Source organism: Rhinoderma darwinii, chromosome 5 (assembly GCF_050947455.1).
Source record: "Rhinoderma darwinii isolate aRhiDar2 chromosome 5, aRhiDar2.hap1, whole genome shotgun sequence".
NCBI lineage: Eukaryota > Metazoa > Chordata > Amphibia > Anura > Rhinodermatidae > Rhinoderma > Rhinoderma darwinii.
Window position 1 is genome coordinate 221,355,229 of NC_134691.1, and position 26,695 is coordinate 221,381,923.

General features: G+C 43.0%; 1 protein-coding gene across 6 annotated transcripts in view; it reads left to right on the forward strand.

Moving 5' to 3' along the window:
• The window catches only part of PDE1C (phosphodiesterase 1C), an 851,320-nt gene that overhangs the window by 654,864 nt on the left and 169,761 nt on the right, over positions 1 to 26,695 (forward strand). For all 6 annotated transcript variants that reach the window (XM_075826958.1, XM_075826955.1, XM_075826954.1 and 3 more), the window contains one exon: positions 13,393 to 13,533. In XM_075826958.1, coding sequence (XP_075683073.1) covers positions 13,393 to 13,533 — 141 coding nt within the window. The remainder of the gene's footprint in view (positions 1 to 13,392; positions 13,534 to 26,695) is intronic.

A 26,695-nucleotide genomic window follows, 5' to 3' on the forward strand; every position in this document is an offset into this window, starting at 1 on the left:
TTTTCAGGCTGAAACATCCCCGTAATTTCAGCCGTTATGGACCCCCGCCGTGTGAACATACCCTAATGCTCCATAGCTGACACAGTATAATGCCCCATAGCTGACACAGTATAATGCCCCATAGCTGACACAGTATAAGGGTATGTTCACACGGCCAAATTTCAGACGTATACGAGGCGTATTTTGCCTCGTTTTACGTCTGGAAATACGTCTCAAATACGTCGGCAAACATCTGCCCATTCATTTGAATGGGTTTGCCGACGTACTGTGCAGACGACCTGTTATTTACGCGTCCTCGTTTGACAGCTGTCAGGGTATGTTCACACGCTGAGAGGCAGTTACGTGTGAAAAGACAGACTGTTAACAGCTGCCTCGTTTCACACGTAAAAGCTCCTCCTCGTAATTTACGAGGCGTCTGAGACGCTCGTAAACCTTGAGCCGTGCTTCATTGATTTCAATGAAGAACGGCTCAAATTACGTGGCAAAGAAGTGCCCTGCACTTCTTTGCCGAGGCAGTAAATTTACGCGTCGTCGTTTGACAGCTGTCAAACGACGACGCGTAAATTACAGGTCGTCTGCACAGTACGTCGGCAAACCCATTCAAATGAATGGGCAGATGTTTGCCGACGTATTGCAGCCCTATTTTCAGACGTAAAACGAGGCATAATACGCCTCGTATACGTCTGAAATGTGGCCGTGTGAACATACCCTCAAACGACGACGCGTAAAAATACAGCCTCGTCAAAAGAAGTGCAGGACACTTCTTTGGACGTTTTTGGAGCTGTTTTCTCATAGACTCCAATGAAAACAGCTCCAAAAACGGACGTAAAAAACTCCGCGAAAACGGTGTGAAAACGCCGCGAAAAATGCAAGTTGGTAAAAAAACGTCTGAAAAGCAGGGTCTGTTTTCCATTGAAAACAGCTCTGGATTTTCAGACGTTTTTGTTGACTACGTGTGAACATACCCTAATACCCCATAGCTGACACAGTATAAGGGTATGTTCACACGTAGTCAACAAAAACGTCTGAAAATCCAGAGCTGTTTTCAAGGGAAAACAGACCCTGCTTTTCAGACGTTTTTTTTACCAACTCGCATTTTTCGCGGCGTTTTCACGCCGTTTTCGCATCGTTTTTTATGTCCGTTTTTGGAGCTGTTTTCATTGCAGTCTATGAGAAAACAGCTCCAAAAACGTCCAAAGAAGTGTCCTGCACTTCTTTTGACGAGGCTGTATTTTTACGCGTCGTCGCTTGACAGCTGTCAAACGACGACGCGTAAATAACAGGTCGTCTGCACAGTACGTCGGCAAACCCATTCAAATGAATGGGCAGATGTTTGCCGACGTATTTGAGACGTATTTCCGGACGTAAAACGAGGCAAAATACGCCTCGTATACGTCTGAAATTTGGCCGTGTGAACATACCCTAAGGCTGGGTTCACACGACCTATTTTAAGACCTAAACGAGGCGTATTATGCCTCGTTTTACGTCTGAAAATAGGGCTGCAATACGTCGGCAAACATCTGCCCATTCATTTGAATGGGTTTGCCGACGTACTGTGCAGACAACCTGTAATATACGCGTCGTCGTTTGACAGCTGTCAAACGACGACGCGTAAATGGACTGCCTCATAAAAGAAGTGCAGGGCACTTCTTTGCCACGTAATTTGAGCTGTTCTTCATTGAACTCAATGAAGCACAGCTCAAGATTTACGAGCGTCTCAGAGCGTCTCAGACGCCTCGTAAATTACGAGGAGGAGCATTTACGTGTGAAACGAGGCAGCTGTTAACAGTCTGTCTTTTCACACGTAAATGCCTCTCATCGTGTGAACATACCCTAATACCCCATAGCTGACACAGTATAATGCCCCATAGCTGACACAGAATAATGCCCCATATGTACGTACCTAATAAAAAAGAAAACATAATTACTTACCTATCCCGGTTCCCACGACGGTGGGGGATGCTTCTCCTCCTCTGCACTCTGCTGTGAGTGACTCCGTGCAGACAGGCGCGAGGACGTCACTACATCGCGCCTGCCTGCACCGAGCCACTCACGGCAGAGTGAATGCTGGGGCGAGGCTCCAGCATTCAACCCAACTGAATCTGATTCAGCTGGAAGCGGGCAGCGCGGCACCGCTGCATAGGTTTTGAAGTTTGTGTGCGGTTCGGGCCGCGATTGGCCCCCTGGCAGCCTCGGGCCCCGGGCGACCGCCCGATCCGCCCATATTATAATCCGCCATTCAATATCACCTCCGTTTAGGGTATAAGCAGACTGTGCACATTAGACCACGTGTATGTATGTTGTATTCAGTATTGCTTGCGGCTGCAGACCAGCGAGTCAAACATTAACATATGTGGAAAGCAACGGAGGTTCATATTGGATTAAAATTTGTAAGTATCAGAGCCCCCCCAACATGTTTCGCTGTGCTAGACAGCGTCCTCAGGGGTTCAGGGGCTTAATGGCAGCGCGCCGACGAAACAAGCCTGTATTAAGCTGTCCGGAAGGAACAGCTGGGAATCAGGCCAACCAATCACATGCCATCATTGCGGCCAAGCCCCCGGGATGGCCTGACTGACATCCCCACAGGCCAATCAGTGACCATCATCGAGGGCCAATGAGAAGAGCACAACGGCTCTGTCCAATAGAACGTCGAGGGGAGAGACATAGCTCCCATCTCCTCAGACGGACATAGGAGGCAGCCAAATAGGGAGGAATCACGGCGGGGCTGTGACAAGTGTCCGCCCCCCGTGTATTCTCATGCACTAAACCTCCTCCTCAATCGCATTTTGCCGATGTACAGAAAGCCCATCTAGCAGTACTCTAAAGGGCAAACTGCCAAGCAGACACTGCACACTTGTGCAGGGTTCTTTGAAATTCTCAAGTACGTAGAGGAGAGAGACATGACTGACCATCCCCCCTGATGGATGCAGAGGGCAAACAATCAGGGAGGAATCATGGCGGGGCTATGACATATGTCCGCCCCCTGTGTGTTATTACACACCATCATACCTCCTCATCAGCCGTATCGTGCAAAAGCACATACATTAGTACAATAGATGTCAAGTTGCCAGGCAATCATTGCACAACTATGCAGGGTTCACTGTAATTTACCAGCGAACCAGGAATAGATCAATAGGTGCATATAGTGCCGCTCCGGGGGACGTGCCCACAGATGGATGCAATATCAAAAAGAGAGAGTGGCCAAGTATCAGTACTGTGCAACAACACAGATGTGTACACATAAGGCGCGCTATTATCAATGATACAATAAAAAACATATAGGGTAGTCGGAACCACTATCTCAATATGTCTCAGAAAATAAGAAGATCAAAATAATTATTCAAACAGGAACGTGTGCATCAATGCATTAACCATTACAATAATAGGGTGTATAAATTTAATATGATGGTTAGCTCAACTAAGCAACCTGCATGCACATTTATTGCTTGCATATTATCCGATTTTTAATAGTTAATAATAATTCCGAATCATAAGAGTTATATTCATTAGATGAAGGCTGCAAAATTGAAGCCCTCATTGAGTCCAACAGGGCTCAGAGTATTAAGGCGATATATCCATCTGGCCTCCTCCTGCAACAGTTTACGGTCAAGATTGCCTGACCGTGGGCCCATCCTGACCGGAGATATACCCCAGAATTTTAACACTCGAGTATCACCACCATGAAGAGAGCGAACATGTCTCGATAGTGATGTGTCTTCTTTTCCATTAATGGAGAAACAATGTCCAGAGATTCTTCTCCTAAGTTCCTGAATCGTTTTTCCTACGTACAGTTTCGGACAGGGGTATTGTGCCGCATATACCAAACCGCTATTCTGGCAGTTCATGAATTTTTTAATCTGATATGTCTTACCATCCGAGATGTTACAAAAACTTTTGGTGACGGGCATATATGGGCAGAATGAGCATCTGCCACATGGATGTGAGCCTGTAATTGTTGTTCTAATCCAACATGTAGAAGTAGGTGACGGTTTTGAATAATGGCTATGGACCAGATATTCCCGTCGATTCTTCCCTCTTCTGTACGTTACACTGGGGATGGGAGAGATCCGATCACATAGATCAGGATCTGCCCTTAGAATATGCCAGTATTTTTCTAAGATCTTTCTGACTTGGGAGGAACATGCATCGTAAGTACCGATGCATCTGATAACAGGGGTGGGTTCTATAGAGTTAACATTTCTGACGCGTGTGGCTTCACAGAGAAGATCCTGCCTTTTTGTCACCCTGACTCTTGCATAGGCCCTATGTAAATGTTTTTTTCGGGTAACCCTGAGCCATAAATTTTTTAAATAAACCATCACATTCAGTCTTAAAAGACGCTTCATCTGAGCAGTTCCTTCTTGCTCTCAGATACTGAACCACTGGGATACCCCTTTTTAATTCCGAGGGGTGATGACTATCCCAATGGAGGAGACTGTTAGTAGCTGTGGGTTTACGACTAATCTTAGTCTGGACACTACCATCAGGATCCAGAGAGATCCGCAGATCTAGAAATACAATTTCTGCATGATAAATTTCATGTGTGAATCTCATGCCAATAGCATTACTGTTCAGTACAGACATGAAGTCCAGGAAAGTAGTGGAGTCTCCCTCCCAAAAAATCAATATGTCGTCTATATAACGACCCCAAAATAATATGTGACACGTGTAGCAAAGTAAATCGTCTGAAAAGACAATTGTATCTTCCCACCACCCCAAAAATAAGTTGGCATAAGTGGGGGCACATGCTGTGCCCATTACCGTGCCTTTTATCTGATGATACAATTTCCTGTCAAAGATAAAGTAATTATGGGACAAAAGAAACCGTAAAAGTGACAGAAATAAATTATTGTGCATATGAAATTGTGTACCCCTAGTGCTCAAAAAATGAGTGACTGCGGTGATACCCATCTCATGTTGTATACTTGTATATAAAGACTCCACGTCTATACTGGCAATCAAGGTGGATGAGTTGACCTGGATGTCCTGGATCCTGGTGATAGTGTCTTTGGTGTCTTTGAGATATGACGGTAATGAGGTAACGAATGATGAGAGCACCTCATCTACATATAGGCTAATGCCTTGAGTGAGGCTATCATTGCCTGATACAATGGGCCTGCCAGGGACAGGGCGAGAGGTCTTATGTATTTTGGGGAGCGCATAAAAGGTGGGGATTGTGGGACTAGAGATGAACATAGATTTAAACTCATCTTTAGTGATGATATTATGTAACTTTGCTTCGACAAGAATGGCATTAAGCTCAGTCAGATAAATGTCTGTAGGATTTTTTTCCAAGATTACATATGTGGTCCTATCGTCCAACGGCCCGTGCACCATATGGACGTAATCCTTTTCATCCATTACAACTATGTTACCACCCTTGTCAGAGGGTTTGATAACAAGTTGTTCATTTTGACATAAGTCCTCAAGTGCCACTCTTTCAGTCTCATCCAAGCTACTGGAGTTATTCTCTCTGTTTGGTCTCAGTCTCTTTAGATCTGCGCTCACCATCTTTACAAAAACATCAATGTGAGCGTACTGGGAAAAAGGGGGGGTAAATCTGGATTTAGGCTTGAGAGATGAAAAAGGGCCCTCTGCAGTAATGCCCCCATCCTCGTTTTCAAGCAGTAATGTCTCAAGATCATATAAGGTCTTGTTTTCCATCCTGCCAATACTATTATCTCCAATGGCATTGTTCTTAAAATATTTACCCAAGGCCAATTTACGGGCAAAGAGATTGACATTCTTAACCCAATTGAACTCTTCAAAAGCAGGGACTGGGGTGTAAGACAGGCCCCTACATAAAAGGTTCTCATGGTGTAGACTCAATGGCATCGATGAGATATTGCAAATTTGCATATCATCACTCCCATTGGTAGGTGGTCTTGTTACCGATGTCATTGTTTCAGACCCCAATGTAGGTTCGGTGGTCCTAAAAAAGGAAACCCATTTAAAGGGGGAGCACTGGCAGCGCCTGTATTGATTAACTGTCTGGTATTCGGATGAGGGGTCGGTGGTATACTTGGAGTAGTAGATACAAAGGGAGAAGCAGACAAGAGACTGGACCCAGCACCGGACTGAGTTGCCGGAATAGTTTGACATGTTGGAACTGACTTCGTTTGAGTTGGAGTTCTTTTAGAGGAACTAAATTTGGTGTTCCTAATTTTTCGTTTTGTTCCAATTTTTGAGCTGGTAGACTCGTCTGTGCCCGAGATCTCTTGTCACAGCCCCGCCGTGATTCCTCCCTGATTGGCTGCCTCCTATGTTCGTCTCAGGAGATGGGAGCTATGTCTCTCCCCTCCACGTTCTATTGGACAGAGCCGTTGTTCTCTTCTCATTGGCCCTCGATGATGGTCACTGATTGGCCTGTGGGGATGTCAGTCAGGCCGTCCCGGGGGCTTGGCCGCAATGATGACATGTGATTGGTTGGCCTGATTCCCAGCTGTTCCTTGCGGACAGCTTAATACAGGCTTGTTTCGTCGGCGCGCTGCCATTAAGCCCCTGAACCCCTGAGGACGCTGTCTAGCACAGCGAAACATGTTGGGGGGGCTCTGATACTTACAAATTTTAATCCAATATGAACCTCCGTTGCTTTCCACATGTGTTAATGTTTGACTCGCTGGTCTGCAGCCGCGAGCAATACTGAATACAACATACATACACGTGGTCTAATGTGCACAGTCTGCTTATACCCTAAACGGAGGTGATATTACTAATTTTAATTAATTAGTGTAGTCAGTCTTTTTTGCTTTATAGAAGCACAATAAAATTTGTTCATTTATTTATTTGTCCACTTATTTAGTCATTGGCAGTTGGATTAAAAGGATTTTTTCTGCTGGTAGCAGTTTTTTGTAAATACTTTGTCCTTGATTCCTACCAACTGCTGGGGTCTCTCTTTTTCATGTGCAGACCCCAGACTACAGCCCTAAATTTATTTCAGACCACTACATTACTTTAGACCCCAGATCAGAACCTATATACATTTCAGACCCCAGAACCATTAAATACTCAGACCTCAGACAAGACCCCTCTATATACTCCCACATATTCTTCAGCTCCAGGCGAGTGTTGTTTGGGGGTGGGGGGTACGTTTCTCCACACTGCTCCCATAAATCCATTCCTGAGTTTGACCGTGGCTTAGACATTGAAAATTCCTGCTGACTTGGAATCAAGGAAGGCGTCAATCACATTGTCGGTTTGGGTAGACAAATGAACAGGGACAGTAATTCTCAGGTTTTGGGACGTGTTTTATTTTTGCTTTTATCTAGGGAAGCCTCCCCTACAGATCCTGGATGGTGAGAAGTTTCCTAGCTAACTCAGACAATTGCAGACAAAATGTTTTGTACCAGTTCAGTACTGTATAAACAGAGATTTTTCTGGCGGCGACAAATTCGTAAAGCTTCAGAATCCAACTTGCATGGATTTTTCAAGGGGTGCTAGTGTAGCAGATGGCAATGGTCTCTGAAATGTAGGAGCCAATCGAGGAGCTCGCCGAGTAGACTTCTATCTCAAAAGCAAACATCAGTACACATGGCTAACAGTATTAAATAATACATGGTAGACAGTATATTTTAGTCTGATTGTTCATCTTTAAAGGTTAACTAAATGTTTAACAAACTTTTGAAATGTCATAGTGACATGTCAGAAGTTTTGATTGGTGGGGCTCCGAGCACTGAGACCCCCACCAATCGCTAAAACGAAGCAACAGAAACACTCGTGTTAGCGCTGAGACGCTTAGTTTCTGTTCGGCTTTTTCCGGAAAGCCGATGTAGCATCATACGGGTCCATAGACTTTCTTTTGACCCCATACACCCCTACATTGATTTCCGGAAAAAGCCAAACAGAAACGAAGCATCTCAGCGCTCGCACAAACGCTTCTTCCACTTTGTGTTAGCGATTGGTGAGGATCTCAGTGCTCGGACCCACACCAATCAAAATTTCTGACATGTCACTATGACATGTCAGAGGTTTGTCGAATGTTTAGTTACCCTTTAATTCTACCAGACAGAGCCTCCCATAGGGTTGCCAAGAGGGCCTTATTATTCCAGTCCAACTCAGATGCCAGAGTCTGAAACAGTGTTGCGTATTCGGCAACAGATAAAGTCCCATCTTTAAGGAGGCTCTGTCACCACATTATAAGTGCCCTATCTCCTACATAAGGAGATCGGCGCTATAATGTAGGTGACAGCAGTGCTTTTTATTTAGAAAAACAATCTATTTTTACCACGTTAGGAGCGATTTTAGCTTTATGCTAATAACTTTCTTAATGCCCAACTGGGCATGTTTTAACTTTAGACCAAGTGGGCGTTGTACATAGGAGTGCATGACGCTGACCAATCAGCGTCATACACCTCTCTCCATTCATTTACACAGCGCATAGGGATCCTGCTATATCAGTATGTGCTGTCTTATACTGACACATTAACGTTACTGAAGTGTTTAGACAGTGAATAGACATTCTTTCCATCCAGGACGTGATGTCTATTCACAATCCCTGCACTTCCGTAACGTTTCTGTGGTATTTACAGCAGAGCAAGTGTAATCTCGAGAGATCACGCTGTAAATGACAGGTTACAGGGAGATTACGCTTACTCTGATGTAAGTACCACAGAAACGTTAACGAAGTGCAGGGATTGTGAATAGACATCCCGTCCTGGCTGGAAGGAATGTCTATTCACTGTCAGCATCATACACTCCTCTGTTCAACGCCCACTTGGTCTAAAGTAAAAACACGCCCAGTTGGGCATTAAGAAAGTTATTAGCATAAAGCTAAAATCGCTCCTAACGTGGTAAAAATAGATTGTTTTTCTAAATAAAAAGCACTGCTGTCACCTACATTATAGCGCCGATCTCCTTATGTAGGAGATAGGGCACTTATAATGTGGTGACGGAGCCTCTTTAAGTTGCAAGAGTGCCGATGCTGCAGATAAAGACCAAGCTGGTTCTTCATACACCCTTTTATACCAACTGACCATTCTGTTCCCATAATGGGGTGGCCTAGGCAAGAGTCTCTTCAGACGGGAGTGATACAATGTACACCACCATTACTCGAACTGTGGATAACTACTGTGCCAAACCACAACCTTACACATCAACCAATTTGACAGCTACGCCGTACAGGCATGCCATTTTGCTTTTTATCAAATAGTTAGTGTCGTTTTTCTCCTATAGTCCTACATAGGTTTTTATTTTACTCTTTAAAACAGCATGTGTAAACGTGTGTAGTGTTTATTATAGCGTTTTTTCATAATGAATCGTGTTGAAAAAATTTATCTTTGCATCAGATGATTTTCAATGTGAAACACGGCACATGAAAAAAACATTATTTGGAAAAAGCGCCACACGAAACGCCATAAAAAACACATGTACCATTTTACCCCAAAACTTTTTTTAGATGCATTTTTTGGGGGAAAAAATGCACACAAAAAGTATCTGTGCCGGAAACGCAAAATATTAAAATAAGTTAGCTAAGAGGCATTATAACAGCGGTGTAAGGAAAAGTTCCTAACATGTCTAGCTAGATACGTCAACTTTATCATTCAGTATGCACCACAAATTTAGGGCATCTTCTAACTGCCTTTTCGATGTTTACACTGTCTAAAACTTAGACAGCATTTGTAAATCTTCCCCAGTGCATTAAAAAGAAAAATGCACAATTACAAAAAAAAGCTAATTTTAGTTTCATATTTCGCAGTATTTCCAGGAATTAAATATATGAAAGGAATACATAGCCCAATTATGCAAGGGTAAATGAGGGATAAAGGACAGCAGAGAAAAGAGTATACATAATGAAACCATTGTCATGTAAACTGAGCTTTAGATAAAAAATGAATGAAAAATACAGATTACAATAGAGTTTCTAGAAATTCAAGCCGATTTTTCTTTTTAGTTGCTTCTAGACTTCATACTGTATTCTGTAACATAGTCTGTGTGACATGGGACATGGCAGGAGGCCCAATAGTGGCTCAATTTCATAAAGCTTATACTTGATCTTCTTAGAACCCACAAGTTTTAACACAATAAGAACCTGTTTAAATATAATGTATGACAATTTCTTCTTAACTGCCTCTAAATAGAAATTTGTGGTTGTACCCATAAAAGAAACACATGTATATAGGTACCCATAGCCAAGGTGTACGATGGTTTTATCAAACGCAGAAATACAGTACTACATACAAATAATATCAGTTCTAGAGATTTAAGAAAAGGGCTTTGTGCCCTCATTTCTTCTGGGATTTATTCTTGGATTTGCCCTTATTAGAGGCGGCAAATACTTTACCATCTGGTCACAAGGAGTTCATTATAAGGACAGAACAACTACGTAAGCTGCACAACATTTAGTTGCGCCAAAAATACAGTCTGAAAGTTCACATTGCACACATATGACTTGACAAGTCTACTTAGAACACACAAAAACATATTGCAATATATTAAATGAACTTGACACTCAGCAGGTCAATATGACACCTACAGTCCAAGGTCTAATGAGGCATAATAACATTTGGAGCAAAGTTTAAATAATCTTTTTATTAGTATTAATATAGATAATTGTATGTAGAACTGGTATAATCATAGTATATCACTGTTAGTGATAAGAAAACCTCACCGTTTCTTTCATTCTTATTCCTGAGACCAAAATTAAAATTGGTTTAGATTAAAGGCCCTTTTACAAGGGCCAATAATCTGGCAAATGAGCGTTAGTGTAAACAGGGCGCCGATCAGCCGATGAACGAGCAAACACACGTTCATGGGCTGATCATATTGATCATGCAGCAATAAATATTATCATTGTCGCCAGCACATCTTCCTGTGTAAACAGGGAGATCTGCTGCCAACGTGATGGAAATGCATGGGGACGAGCGATCGTAGTAACCATCGCTCGTCCCCATACATAAACAATCATAGCTCCTTGTGAAAGGAGAAAATGAGCACCGATCGACAAACTATCTCGTTGATTGGCGCCTGTTTTTACGGCTTATATTGGCCGGTGTAAAAGGACCCTTAGGTTCTGATGCCACTCATCAATTTTTTTATCTCTTGCAGCTTCAGTTGTGTGAGTGTCACAATGTAGCCCTAACCTAATATGTATAATTTAATTAAAAGGGCGCTTCAGCCTATCAATGTCCCTTTTGAGGATGAAGAGCAGGATTTGTTTATTTGGCACATTTAAATGAGTGAGTCTTGAATATATCCAGTTTTGTTACGTGCCATCCAGTACTATCCTTTGCTTACGCACAAGCAAAACCACATTGGACCCCATTGCAAAATTGTGAATAGTGCCACACTCCATTTTAACCACCATCAACAGCAAGTGAGACCAGGAAATAAATCGGTATGATTATTTTGTTCTTCACTCTCTCACCTTTGTATTTTCCTCCCTTCCTTTGGCTCTTTGTGTTATACTCTCACCCCTGCTTTTCCGCCCCGTGTGCACTTACCCTTATAGTGGGCAGGTGCCTTTTTTCTAAAGATTATAATCCATTTTTTTTAACCTCCAAATGTCCAGGATAATGCCATTCCAACTGACATTACTGACACGACAATAGTGACGACATTGACAACTGTGATATTATAAATCTGGATAAATAGGACATATAATCAGAATATTGACCATGACAAAAGGGAAACAATAATGTTGACTTTAGCCATCATAAGCCTGGAATGACAATACCGACATAAATAAAAAATGATCTTGGCAATACTGAGGTAATTCTAACTACAACAGCACTGGCATCATAATGGTCACATGATAAGGCCTCATGCACACGACCGTAACCGTGTGCACGGCCGTGATTTTCGGGTCGGCCGGCTGCGGACTGTCAGCCGCAGGCCGCCCGCAAATCGCGGGACATGCACATGGCCGCGGCCATTGTTTTCAATGAGCCCGGACCGCAGAACCGGGCCGTAATAAGACATGCCCGTTCTTTCTGCGGTCCGGGCTCCCGGGCCGTGCACGGACCGCAAAAACTACGGTCGTGTGCACGGCCCCATAGAAAAGAATGGGGCCGCAATTCTCCCGTGGATTTTCGGGAGAATTGCGGCAGCAAAAACACGGTCGTGTGCATGAGGCCTTACACTTTTATGTAAAATACTGATCATTGCAACACAAATATTAAAGTGTTTTTTCCCCTGCGGATCACGACTCATTTAATTTTCATAATGTATGTATATTCTAATTGGGCATAAACTCCTTTAGAGACCTAGAACTGAGTTTTCCTTTTTTTCTTTTGTTGCTTCTGCACTGTATATAATGTGTTTGCAAATTTCTTTGTGGAATATGTTTTGAAATTAGATATAATTGAAGAGAGATATTTCTCCTGGATGGATCTTCCTGTGTCGGAGAGTTGGAAATTGTTTTAAATGCTATGTAAACCTTTGACAGTAATTTTTTCTTAAAATAAAAATGTCAGTCATTGAGATTGGTGCAATTTTCAAATTAGTTTTTAGTATAAATTCTTTTTACTTTCTGTAAATCCTGTATACAGAGCAGCTGTGTCGTATTCTGAATCCTGTTTCCGTCAGGTCCGCGGGACTGACAGGTTCAGTGTCAGCGGGTCCTGCGTCTCTATGATAAGCAGGATCCACCTTTTATCCATCACATCTAAGTTCATAACTTAGATGTAATACAGTAGATTACAGGTGGATCCTGCGTGTCAGAGAGCAGGACCGACGGATTCAGGTCTTATGGAAAGATACAGCTGCTCTGTATAGAGAATACAGAGCAGCTGTATCTCAAAAAGTAAAAATTATTTTTAGTGAAAACTGATTTGAAAGTTGCACCATTCACACAGACATTTTTATAAAAAAAAATCAATTTCAAAGGTTTACATAGCATTTAATGTCTCATAAATATATATTAATGTATTTTTTTTATGTGCTACTCACAATGATCGCCTGATTTTGCCTGTCTGTTATAATAGGTAGAAAGGTACTGTATAATCTATATATAATATGATATATTGATCTAATCATGGTAAATCCATTTAACTTTATTTCAAGCCTTCTCGATTTCTATTCTCTTGCTTTCCTTTCTTCTAGCATTTACACGTGGATAAAAACAATAACATTTTTCTTTGCATTTTCCTATGGATATTTATTCTTAAAACCACATAGCTACTGTATGCGGCCTGAAGCCTAGATCTCTATTTACAGAGGCAATCTTCACTGTAAGCATGTCAGCTGTCACAATGATAATGATACAGGATGCGGTAAAGTTTTCAATCTTTACTAAAAGTGGCATATACATCATATCTATATATATGACCTTTATTGTTCTTTTTATACAAAGCCTTAATTTCTTTTCTCAAGTGTGTTTATTATGAAATAGTTGGGGTTCCCTCCTGATGATGTCATATCTAGAAAACAACATAATCATAGTGCTTTCTATTTTAGATACCAATCTCTGCACTCGTATCTTTTGTGGAGGCGCTAGAAGTTGGATACACCAAACATAAAAATCCATATCACAACCTTGTTCATGCGGCAGATGTTACACAAACTGTACATTACTTTCTCTTTAAGTCAGGGTTAGCGGTAAGTAATGATTTTATTTTTAATATTATGCTTTCTTTTATAGAAATATTCGTCATTTTAAATGTGTGGTTAAATTTAAAGGGGTATTCAATTATTGATGTTTATGGCATATCTGTACTGTATTATGGTGAACAAGAAAGGGAGAAGAGTCAGGAGAGAGCATTATGGGAATTCGCCTTCTTTCTCCATTAGAGTCTATGTGAAGCTCAGCACATTGTTTAGGCTGTTTCCCTAAATTTCAGATGGTGAGCAGCATACATGCCCAGTTTGATCTCTCCCGACTCCTGTTCCATTCTTGGTTAACCTCGACTATTTTGCTTTTTCTAGGGACCCATGTTCCCCCGATAACTAGTGACCGAGACAGATCCAACGGATACACCAGAAGTGTCAATAGTTAAATCTATATTCAATATGAGGTAGCTTATAATAAAAATAAAACTTATACATTTATATTTCAGTTTGCTAGACATAAGACACTTCATGTTTTACTACATAGAAACCTTGAACTTCTTACTTGCTTGTCCCCATGCCTGTTGGGCACATATTCATAACAGTATGGCTGGGTTCACACGACCTATTTTCAGGCGTAATGGAGGCGTTTTATGCCTCGAATTACGTCTGAAAAAACGGCTCCAATACGTCGGCAAACATCTGCCCATTACTTTCAATGGGCTTTACGATGTACTGTGCCGATGACCTGTAATTTTACGCGTCGCTGTCAAAAGATGGCTCGTAAAATTACAGCCTCATCAAAAGAAGTGCAGGACACTTCTTGGGACGTTTTTGGAGCCGTTTTCTTATAGACTCCAATGAAAACAGCTCCAAAAACGGGCGTAAAAAAACGCTGCGAAAATGCAGTGAAAAACGCCTCGAAAAACGCGAGTTGCTCAAAATAACGTCTGAAAATCACGGGCTGTTTTCCCTTGAAAACAGCTCCGTATTTTGAGACGTTTTTGACTCTACGTGTAAACATACCCTATATCTGGATACAAGATTGCAGGTAGACAATATATTATGTGTAGATGATGAGGCAAAAGTTTAAAGAGGACATGTCACCTCTCTTGACATGTCTGTTTTAGTAAATAATTGTATGTTGTGGGGACAACTTTGTTAATAAATTTTGCGCATTTAATGACTCTTCGGTGCCATGCCGTTTTTCTTCACGTGATTTAAATCTCTTGAGAGACGTATAACAAGTGTCCAAGTTCTCCACATTTTTGCTTAACAAATCTTGTAATAGTGTATTTTATATGGTCTAATGGCAACAAAACTTTTGCTTTAAAGAGGACCTGTCACTAAGTCATATAAGTTGAACTGGTTTACTCACCTGAATAGCACTGTCTTCTTGATTCCCTTGCTGTTTTATTATTTTGTTTTCTCGACCCCCCTGTTCCACAGATACGGCCCACTGTTGTGTTGGCTCCCTCTATGCTAATTTTCTGTAGTTAGCCAACGGGGTGGAGCTAGCTTCCCTGCCTCTGAGGCTGACTAATCAGCGCGAGGCAGCTTGAGGGAATTTCACGCCCTATATGCTAATTGCAGAAAATTCGCAAATAGGGAGCCAACACAACAGTGGGTCATATATCTTGAACACTGGAAGCATTGAGATTTTAGCATGGAAAAGGTAAGATTACATAAAAGGCATTCCTAATCTGAGCCCAAAATTGACCGATAAACCTTCTCAATACATCTACTTTGCTAACCTGACGTTGGTCTGGGTGGCTTGTTCTGGACTTGTTTTTAATAATCTGAAAGTGTTTAAGGGCATGACCACACATGGCGGAATTCCTCCGCAACTGTCCGCATCAATGCCGCACAGAATCTGCGTTGCAGATTCTGCAGCGGATCTGCACAAAATGTGCAGAAAATTGATGCGGACTGGCCGCTGCGGACTGCAGGAAAAGTGCTTCTCTTCTCCCTATTCAGTGCAGGATAGAGAGAAGGGACAGCACTTTCCCTAGTGAAAGTCAAAGAAATTCATACTTACCGCCCGTTGTCTTGGTGACGCGTCCCTCTTTCGGCATCCGGCCCGACCTCCCTGGATGACGCTCCAGTCCATGTGACCGCTGCAGCCTGTGCTTGGCCTGTGATTGGCTGCAGCCGTCACTTACACTGAAACGTCATCCTGGGAGGCCGGACTGTAGACAGACGCAGGGAGTTCTCGGTAAGTATGAACTTATATTTTTTTTTACAGATACATGTATATTGAGATCGGTAGTCACTGTCCCGGGTGCAGAAACAGTTACTGCCGATCGCGTAACTCTTTCAGCACCCTGGACAGTGACTATTTACAGACGTCTCCTAGCAACGCTCCCGTCATTACGGGAGCCCCATTGACTTCCTCAGTCTGGCTGTAGACCTAGAAATACATAGGTCCAGCCAGAATGAAGAAATGTCATGGTAGTAAAAACAATACGCTCCGCAGCACACATAAGATCTGCGGACTTCATTGCGGAATTTTGACTCTCCATTGAAGTCAATGGAGAAATTCCGCCATGAGTCCGCAACCAGTCCGCCACTGCTCCGCAACAGACAGAGCATGCTGCGGACACCAAATTCCGCTCCGCAGCCTATGCTCCGCAGCGGAATTGTACGCATCGTGTAAACGAACACTGCTAAATTAAAGTGAAAGTCAATGGAGAAACGGCTCCGCTGCGGATTAACGCTGCGGAGTGTCCGCAGCGGAATTTAAGTGAAATTCCGCTATGTGTGAACCCGCCCTTAAACGTCATGACATTTTGTTGTGAGTAATAATATAGTAAAGGAGGCAAAACTCAGGCACAAGGAATAGAAGGGTGATTAATTCTAACTTTTGCTTCATATCAAATGTACCTCCAGCAAAAAATAAAAACTTGACTGTGCTCCTGAATCATGTGCAGTAAGGACCAGTTCACACAGTTTTTTAATGCTGATTTTGAAGCAGAAACCGCGTCGGAATCAGCGGAAAAAAAGTCTGAAACCGCATCCCATTGATTTAAATGGGAGGGGAGGCGTTTTCTTTCCCGTGGTAAAAAAGCGGCATAATCTTTCTTGCCACGGTTCCTCCTCTGACCTCACATTGAAATCAATGAGAGGTAGAGAAAGCGTTTTTTGCAGGGGGTTTTTGTCTGCGGTGATCAATGGCCACGAGGCGAAAAACACCACGAAACACACCATGAAAATTGCAGCAAGAATTTGCAGGCAGGTCAAAATTAGGCAGATTTTTCTGCCTGCAAAAAAACTCGGTGTGAACAGGGCCTAATAACTGTGTGCAGTCTTTTTTTTGTAAGCTCAGCTGTTACTTTCACGCGACAGGATTTTGATCAGTATTTTGCATCAGTATTTGTAAGCCAAAATCAGGAGTGGGTCCAAAACACCAAAGAAGTACACGTTTTTTTATTTTTTCTATTGTACTTTTATGTTTATGTTCCACTCCTAGTTTTGGCTTACAAATACTGATGCAAAATACTGAACAAAATATTGACGTTTGAAAGTGGCCTAAAAGTGAATCCCCATCATGTTGTTTTTGGGTCCATTTACATTTCCTTATATTGGTGGAAGCTCTATTTTTTTGATATAGAGGTGTAAATTCTCTGCACAGACATAGTTTAAAAAAATAAACTGCTGGCTCCCTGTTTCCGCCATAAGGGTATGTTCACACGCTAGCTGTCATTTACGTGTGAAATGACAGACTGTTTTCAGGAGAAAACAGCTGCCTTGTTTCACACGTAAATGCTCCTCCTTGCATTTTGCGAGCCGTCTGAGACGCTCGTAAATCTTGAGCTGTGCTTCATTGAGTTCAATGAAGAACGGCTCAAATTACGTGGCAAAGAAGTCGTCGACGACGCGTAAATTACAGGTTGTCTGCACAGTACGTCGGCAAACCCATTCAAATGAATGGGCAGATGTTTGCCGACATATTGCAGCCCTATTTTCAGGCGTAAAACGAGGCATAATACGCCTCGTTTACGTCTGAAAATAGGTCGTGTGAACCCAGCCTTAGGCTGGATTCACACACAACGTTTTGCTGCGTTTTTAACAGTTTTTTAAATGGCATTTTGTACTGTTTTGTTTTATGCATTTTTTTGTGTGGCCAGATGCTAGATTAAAGTCTAAAGTAAAATATAAAATGCACTACAAACAACTGCATTTTGTTTTGTGGCATTTTTGAGGCAATTTTGTGGTCAGTGCAATTTTTTCCAGACGCAGCGTGCTCTGGGTATGGCGTTTTTTTAAGGCATTTTTCTTATAGGCGTCTCTATAGGTTTTCAAATATGCCAGAAAAAAAGCATCTATAAAATCACACTCATGAACTTAGATGTGGGGATTTGGAACTCTGTACTCCTGAGTCATTAAAATCCTGCCTGACAGACTCCCTTCTCTTTTATCCTGCATCATGTATAGTACATATTATTAGTAACCATATGTTTTGGGTCATTGTCCATCTGTACTGTGAAGCGACGTCCAATCAACCTTGTAGCATTTGGTTAAATCTGAGCAGAAAGTATATCCCTGTACACTTCAGAATTCATCCGGCTGCTTCTGTCTTCAGTCACATTATCAATAAATACTAGTGACCCAGTGCCTTTGGCAGCCATGCATGCCCATGCCTTCACGCTGCCTCCACCATGTTTTACAGAGGATGTGGTGTGCTCTGGATCGTGAGCTGTTCCAAGCCTTCTCCATACTTTCTTCCTCCCATCATTCTGGTACAGGTTGATCTTAGTTTCATCTGTCCACAGAATGCTGTTCCAGAACTGGGCGGCCTCTTTAGATGTTGTGTGGCAAAGTCTAATCTGGCCTTTTTATTTTTGAGGCTGATTAATGGTTTGCACCTTGTGGTGAACCCTCTGTATTTGCTCTCATGAAGTCTTCTCTTTATGCTAGACTTAGATGCTGATACACCTACTTCCAGGAGATGGTGCTTTACTTAGGTAGATGTTGTGAAGGGGTTTTCTTCACCATGGAAAGTATTCTGCGATCATCCACCACTGTTGTCTTCCGTGGACATCCAGGCCAGTTGAAGTTCACAAAATCACCAGTGCGCTGTTTTTTTCAAGAATGTACCAAACTGTTGATTGTCCTATCTTTCTGATGGATTTCTTCAGTTTTTTTTTCAGCCTAAGGATCGCTTGCTTCACTTCCATTGAGAGCTCTTCATGTTGTGGATTCACAGCAACACCTTCCAAATGTGAATGCCATACCAGGAATCAACTCCAGACCTTTTACCTGCTTAATTGATGATGGATTAACGAGGGAATACAGCCCATGCAGCCCATTAAAAAGCTTTTGAGATAATTGTCCAATTACCTTTGGTCCCTTGAAAAAGAGGCAGCTACATATTAAAGAGCAAAATTAGCAGTGTAGAAGGTATACGTTAAAATTTCTAAAGTACAAATATTCTGCCTGTATAAACGTTTAAAATACGTTTTTATTGACAAAATGTATTATTAAAAATGGTAGGGCACAGAGTGCCAAAAGATCCAGGTACAGGCGTTGGCAACCAGATCAGAGATGCACAATGAAGCCTGTGTGATATAGACAGTCAGCGTGCACCCATTCAAAAGTGCCTGAGATGTCAGATGCTATTTATCACATTGCCTAACTCCATGTGCTGGCAAATATTAGTTTAGTCTGATTGCCACAGATTAACAGACACACTTCCCAACGCGTTTCTGCACCACATAAGGGAGCGTCCTCAGGGGTACGAGTTGCCTGATTATTATAGTAGTATTAATAAAGTGCCGGTCAGCAAGTATTCAGTTGTTCATTTAGTGTAACGACGCGCACGAGACACTGATAGTGGTCAGTGTCTCGTGCCTCCGTTACACTAAATGAACAGCTGAATACTTGCTGACCGGCACTTTATTAATACTACTATAATAATCAGGCAACTCGTACCCCTGAGGACACTCCCTTATGTGGTGCAGAAACGCGTTGGGAAGTGTGTCTCTTAATCTGTGGCAATCAGACTAAACTAATATTTGCCAGCACATGGAGTTAGGCCAGAGGCGTAGCTAGGTTCTCCAGCACCCGGGGCAAAGATTCAGTTTGGCGCCCCCCCCCAACCTCTTTCCCGACATCTCCTTCCCCCTCGCCGTGTTTGTTTTCTCTACCAATTGACGTGTCATTTCTTTTTATGTAACGCGAGCATAAAATTATTTGTACATTTCACAAGCAATATGGTTCTATACACAACACCAGAACCAAGCTCGGTACATATATACAGCCCCAGAACAAATACAGCTCAATTTAGTGCAACCCCTGCCGTATAGGTTTGTACGGCGTAAAACTACAGCTCCCAGCATAGCCCGAACAATGGTGAGGATATGCTGGGAGATGTCGTTTCACAAAAATAAATCCTATCATAATCACACCACCCATCATCTCACTGCAGATCATACAGTGCTGATTAGAGGCAGGATAAACATTTACATTAAGTGACTCACCGGTGACGCCTCAGATTCTAGTTCTTTTTCTCCATCCGGTCCAGACCTCCATGATGAATTCTCCCGGTCCATTTCTGCAGTTTGCCGCTCACATGTCTTCAGCTTCTCACTTTACCAACATTTCTGCACCTATAAATAAATATAAAGTTATCATTATACCATACACTACGCCCCTAAATATAATAGCGCCATACACTGCACCTCTAATTATAATAGCACCATACACCGTGTCCCACACACACACTGTGCCCCCTGTAGATAGTGCCTGCCATAGAGCCCCCTGTAGATAGTGCCTGCCATAGAGCCCCCTGTAGATAGTGCCTGCCATAGAGCCCCTGTAGATAGTGCCCCCATATAGACCACCCCTGTATATAGTGTCCCACAAATAACTCCCCCTATAGTGCTCTACAGATAGCCCACCCCTGTATATAGCCCCCTGTAGATATAGCCCACCTCTGTATATAGAGCTCTACAGATAGCCCAACCATGTATGTAGCCCCCCTGTAGATATAGCCCACCCCTGTATATAGTGCTCCACATATAGTCCACCCCTGTATATAGTGTTTCACAGATAGCCCACCCCTGTATATAGCCCCCCCCTTGTACATATAGTCCACCCCTGTATATAGTGCTCCACTAGATAGTCCACCCCTGTATATAGTGCTCCACAGATAGCCCACCCCTGTATATACTATATACAAGGGTGGGCTATCTGTGGAGCACTATATACTGGGGTGGACTATATGTACAAGGGGGCTATATACAGGGGTGGGCTTTCTGTGGAGCACTATAGGGGGGAGCTATTTGTGGGATACTATATACAGGGGTGGGCTATATCTACAGGGGGACTATACACAGGGGTGGGCTATATCTACAGGGGGACTATATCTACAGTGGGACTATTTACAGGGGACCATATCTACAGGGGGACCATATCTACAGGGGCACCATATCTACAGGGGGACCATATCTACAGGGGGACCATATCTACAGGGCTGGGCTATATCTACAGGGCTGGGCTATATCTACAGGGCTGGGATATACACAGGGGGGGCTATATCTACAGAGGTGGGCTATACAAAGGGGGGCTATATCTACAGAGGGGGGCTATACACAGGGGGGCTATATCTACAGGGGTGGGCTATATACAGGGGGAATATATCTACAGGGGGCTATATCTACAGGGCTGGGCTATATACAGGGCGACTATATCTACAGGGGGGGGCTATATACTGGGGTGGGCTATCTATGGAGCACCATATACAGGGGTGGGCTATATCTACAGGGGGCTATATACTATATAGCCCACCCCTGTATATGGTGCTCTATAACAGCCCACTCCAGTATATAGCCCCCTGTAGATATAGTCCCCCTGTATATAGCCCAGCCCTGTAGATATAGTCTCCCTGTAGATATAGTCCCCCTGTAGATATAGTCCCCCTGTATATAGCCCAGCAGATATAGTCCCCCTGTATATAGCCCAGCCCTGTAGATATAGTCCCCCTGTATATAGCCCAGCCCTGTAGATATAGTCCCCCTGTATATAGCCCCCCAGCAGATATAGTCCCCCTGTATATAGCCAAGCCCTGTAGATATAGTCCCCCTGTATATAGCCCAGCCCTGTAGATATAGTCCCCCTGTAGATAGACACCCCCCGTAGATAAAGTCCCCCGTGTAGACAAAGTCCCCCCCCCCCCCGCAGATACAGCCACACTTCTATTACAATTTAAAAAAAAAAAAGAAAAAAAAAAGAAATTTCAAACTCACCTTATTCCCGCTCCCACGCCGTCTGGCAGCCATGGAGACCTGCTATCTTCTGCGCAGGTCTCCAGGGGGTTGAACACAGCGTCTATAAAAGGTGCTGATTGGCTGGGCAGGATGACTTTCCCTGCCAGTCAGTCAGCGCCTTTCATCGACGGAAGCGTCACTGGTACAAAAGGTACCAGTCGCTTCATTCGTGGAAAGGAGCTGAATGGCCGGGCACGGAACGTGCCCGGTCATTCATTGCTTCTAATTGTACCTGTGTCCTTGCGACACAGGTACAATTATAGTGCAGGAGGAGGGGGCGCTGGCGCCCCCCTCTGAACTGCGCCCGGGGCACATGCCCCGCTTGTCCCCCTAGCTACGCCCCTGGTTAGGCAATGTGATAAATAGCATCTGACATCTCAGGCACTTTTGAATGGGTGCACGCTGACTGTCTATATCACACAGGCTTCATTGTGCATCTCTGATCTGGTTGCCAACGCCTGTACCTGGATCTTTTGGCACTCTGTGCCCTACCATTTTTAATAATATATTTTGTCAATAAAAACTTATTTTAAACGTTTATACAGGCTGAATATTTGTACATATTAAAGAGCTGTAATTCCTAAACCCTTCCTCAAATTAGGATGTGAATACCCTCAAATTAAAGCTGAGAGTCTGCACTTTAAGCCCATATTGATTATAGAACTGTATATTCAATATGTTTTGGTAAACAGCTAAAATGCCAACACGTGTCACTGTCCAAATAATTCTGGACCAAACTGTAGCTAAGATTTTGATCTACCGATTGCTTCCCGGGGCGTCCATAATCATAAGGATACTAATCAAGGAAACAGCAAGGATAAAATGAACTTGACTACACACCACACAGGTATTTTTTAACGTTTTATCTTTATTCGGGTTTTACAACAACAATTTTTTTGTCATATAAAAGTACAGCTGTTGCAACCCAGCCTGATTTGATGACGCCGCAGCCCATGTGACCGCTGCAGCCTCTGATTGGCTGTAGCAGTCACATTGGAAGAAACATCATCCCAGGAGATCGGGCTGCACGGAGAAAAGAGGAACGTATCGCTATGACAACTCCCTGGGGCTAACTATTGGCTTTTTTATTAATTTTATTTTATTTTTTTCATATTTGCAATTCTTGCGGTAGAATTGCAGTGTTTTGTCTCAAAAACTGCAAGATATGCTATTTGCTGCAGGTTTTACCTCCATGTTGAATTAAATGAGAAAAACCCATAACAAAAGAGCAACATTTCGGCAGCATAAATTGACATGCTGTGGATTTAAAAACCGCTCCGTGGGTCAATTTATGAACGCTTTCGCAGCTGATTCTTTCTGCAGGGTGTACATTAGATTTGTTCAAATCTCGTCCTTTTTGCTGCTACTGTAATTGCTGCGAATTTCCTGCACAGAATTCCGTTGTGGAAATTCCGCAGCTCTTACACTATGTGGGAACCCAGCCTAAGTTTAACATTTGTGATACTGTCTGCTGGGCCCTGTATATAATCCTGTCAAATGTGATACTGTCTGATGGGGCCCTACTTCTAAGCCTATGATACTTTCTGTTGGGCCCTGTATCTAAGCCTATCATGTGTGATACTTTCTGCTGGGCCCTGTATCTAAGCCTATCATGTGTGATATTGTCTGCTGAGTCAATGTATCTAATGCCAACATGCGTGATACTATCTGCTGAGCCGCTGTATCCAATTATATCATATGTCTTGGGACTAGTGCCCTGTGATCTTTTAAGACCGTTGCAACATCCCAAGCTGCTAGTGATGCTTCGATGGGTCACTTTTGTGACCCAGCCAATGCCGCACCTGCCATGAGGCGAGGTGAGCCGACAGCCTCAGGCGGCGCCACCTAGCCGAAAATGGGGGCGGCATTTTGAACCAGGGACGAACTGGACCGGGGGAAGGGGGCATGCCTTATTTTACTTACCTGACGTGCCGCATGATAGGCACGTCTGTAAGAACACTCCTCCTCCTCTCTGACGCTGTACGCAGCACGCAACACACAGCACGCGCCGCCAGAGAGGAGCGGGTCTGCAGAAGGAGCGGTCGAGAAGAGAAATGACGAGATGCACGAGGTGAGCCTGTGATAATTAGTTTGCCAGGTGTGCCCAATCAAAGGAAAACTACTTAAGAAGGACGTTCCACATTATTAAGCAGGCCACAGGTTTTAAGCAATATGGGAAAGAAAAAGGATCTCTCTGCTGCCGAAAAGCGTGAAATAGTGCAATCCCTTGGACAAGGTATGAAAACATTGGATATTTCAAGAAAACTTAGGCGTGATGATCGTACTGTGAAAAGATTTGTTTCTGATTCAGATCACAGATGGGTTAGTTCAGATAGCCATAATGAAGAAGGTTTCTGCCGGACAAATTAATAGGATTAGGAGAGCAGCTGCTAAAATGCCATTGCAAAGCGGCAAACAGCTATTTGAAGCCGCTGGTGCCTCTGGAGTCCCCCTGAACCTCAAGGTGTAGGATCCTCCAGAGGTTTGCAAGTGTGTATAAAGCTATTATTCTGCCACCCCTAAACAATGCTCACAAGCAGAAACGGTTGCAGTGGGCTCAGAAATACATGAAGACTAATTTTCAGACCGTGTTGTTTACTGATGAGTGCCGTGCAACCCTGGATGGTCCAGATGGATGGAGTAGTGGATGGTTGGTAAATGGCCACCATGTCCCAACAAGGCTGCGACGTCAGCAAGGAGGTGGTGGAGTCATGTTTTGGGCTGGAATCATGGGAGAGAGCTGGTAGGCCCCTTTAGGGTCCCTGACGGTGTGAAAATGACCTCTGCAAAGTACGTAGAGTTTATGACTGACCACTTTCTTCCGTGGTACAAAAAGAAGAACCGTGCCTTCCGTAGCAAAATTATCTTCATGCATGACAATGCACCATCTCATGCTGCAAAGAATACCTCTGTGTCATTGGTTGCTATGGGCATAAAAGGAGAGAAACTCATGGTGTGGCCCCCATGTTCCCCTGACCTCAACCCTATTGAGAACCTTTGGAGCATCCTCAAGCAAAATATCTATGAGGGTGGGAGGCAGTTCACATCAAAGCAGAAGCTCTGGGAGGCTACTCTGACATCCTGCAAAGATATTCAAGCAGAAACTGTCCAAATACTCACAAATTCAATGGATGCAAGAATTGTGAAGGTGATATCAAAGAAGGGGTCCTATGTTAACATGTAACTTGGCCTGTTAAGTTTTTTTTTTATTGAAAGAGCTTTTGATTTCTGTAAATATGACCTCCTGATGCTGCAAATTCAACAAATTACCAATTTAGTTCTCTTTACAACCTTTAAAATGTTTTGATCTCTGTTGTGCATAATAATTTGAAACAGTGCATTTTGAGTTTTTTACTTCTAAAAAAAAATCTGTTATCATTAGGAGATTTGTTCAATAAAATTTGCATTATACTCCAACGGTTGATGGCTTGAAGATTATACTGACTGTCATTTGCATCGACTATTTAGGAAAATCAGCGAAAAATAACATTTGCATAATAATTTCGAACGCGGTTAAGTAACGAAGGAGGGTAGAAAAAATGTAAAGTGCCCCAGAGTTTGTGCAGCCCTGACCATTACATGCTGCACTCAGTTGCACATGTATGGGGAGGTGAAAGATTCTCTTTAAAGGAAAGGTGTTATAGTTATTTCATTTTTTTTTATTCTCCGTGCTCGGACCCCCACCAATCCAAACTTCTGACATGTCAAAAGTTTGTCGAACGTTTAGCTACACTTTAAGCATTTTTTCAATAAAATGGTAAAAGTGGATTGTGTGGAAGAGTTATTTCAATAAAACTTTTTTTTTATGTCTCTGTTTTTAAATACTTCAATACCGCCTTAGTAATGTCAGTTGTCTGATTGAGAGCGTCCATTACTAAGAAGGGGCTTAGTGTTAGCCAGTAAAAAGGCTAGCACTAACCCCCTATTATTATCCCTGTACCCACCACCACCAGGAGTACTGGGAAGAGCTGGGTATGATCCAGTACCCGACCATCTGAACTGAAGGGTAATGGGGTGACCGCAGGCTGGTAATATCAGGCTCGGAATGTCCCAAAACCGTGGCCCTTCCCACCCTGGTGATGCTAGGCTGCTGCTGCTTTATTGTATCTGGCTGGTTATGAAAAATGGAGGGGATCTAACGTAATTTTTTTCTATTTATTCTTAAAAAATTACGTGGGGTTCCCCCTATTTTTCATAACTAGCCAGATACAATAAAGCAGCTGCAGCCTAGCATCACCAGGGTGGAAAGGGCCAAATTTTTTGGCCCTTCCCAGCCTGATAATACCAGCCTTCGGCTGCTCCGCTGCCTAACCGTCTTTTCAGATGGCCAGGTACTGAATCGTACTCATCTCTTCCCGGTATCCCTGGCGGCAGTGGGAACCGGGGTAATAATAGGTGTTAGTGATAGTCTTTTTACTGGCTAATGCTAAGCCCCAGCCTTAGTAATTGAATGCTGTCAATCAGACCTCAGCCCTAAGGCCATAATAAAATATAAAAATAAATAGACGTAAGATTTTTTTTTTATTGAAATCAAAACTCCCCCATGCAACCCTCTTTCACAATTTAAAAAAAAATAAAAAATAGATCATCGGAGTAGTCCAATGAATCTACGACGTAGTCCAGCGGAACCTACCAAAAAAAAGTTAGCAGTATAAAAATGTTAAAAAAAACTTACATTTGCCACAATAGAAACTAGAGGTCAAGGAAAAATAATTCCCCTTCATGTAACTCTGCTACCTATCAACTGAAAAGTCATCCGCCAGAGGGAAAAATGTTTCCCCATGGCGGAGTACATGAAAGTCTAATTCCCAGGTGAGGCTTTCTTGTACTCCGCTAACAAGAAACATTTTTCCTCCTGGCGGATGATTTTTACGTTGACAGGTAGCAGAGTTCTTCTGTAGCGATGTTAGGGGGGAAAACTCGCCAATTGCCCAGTGCCCCCAGAA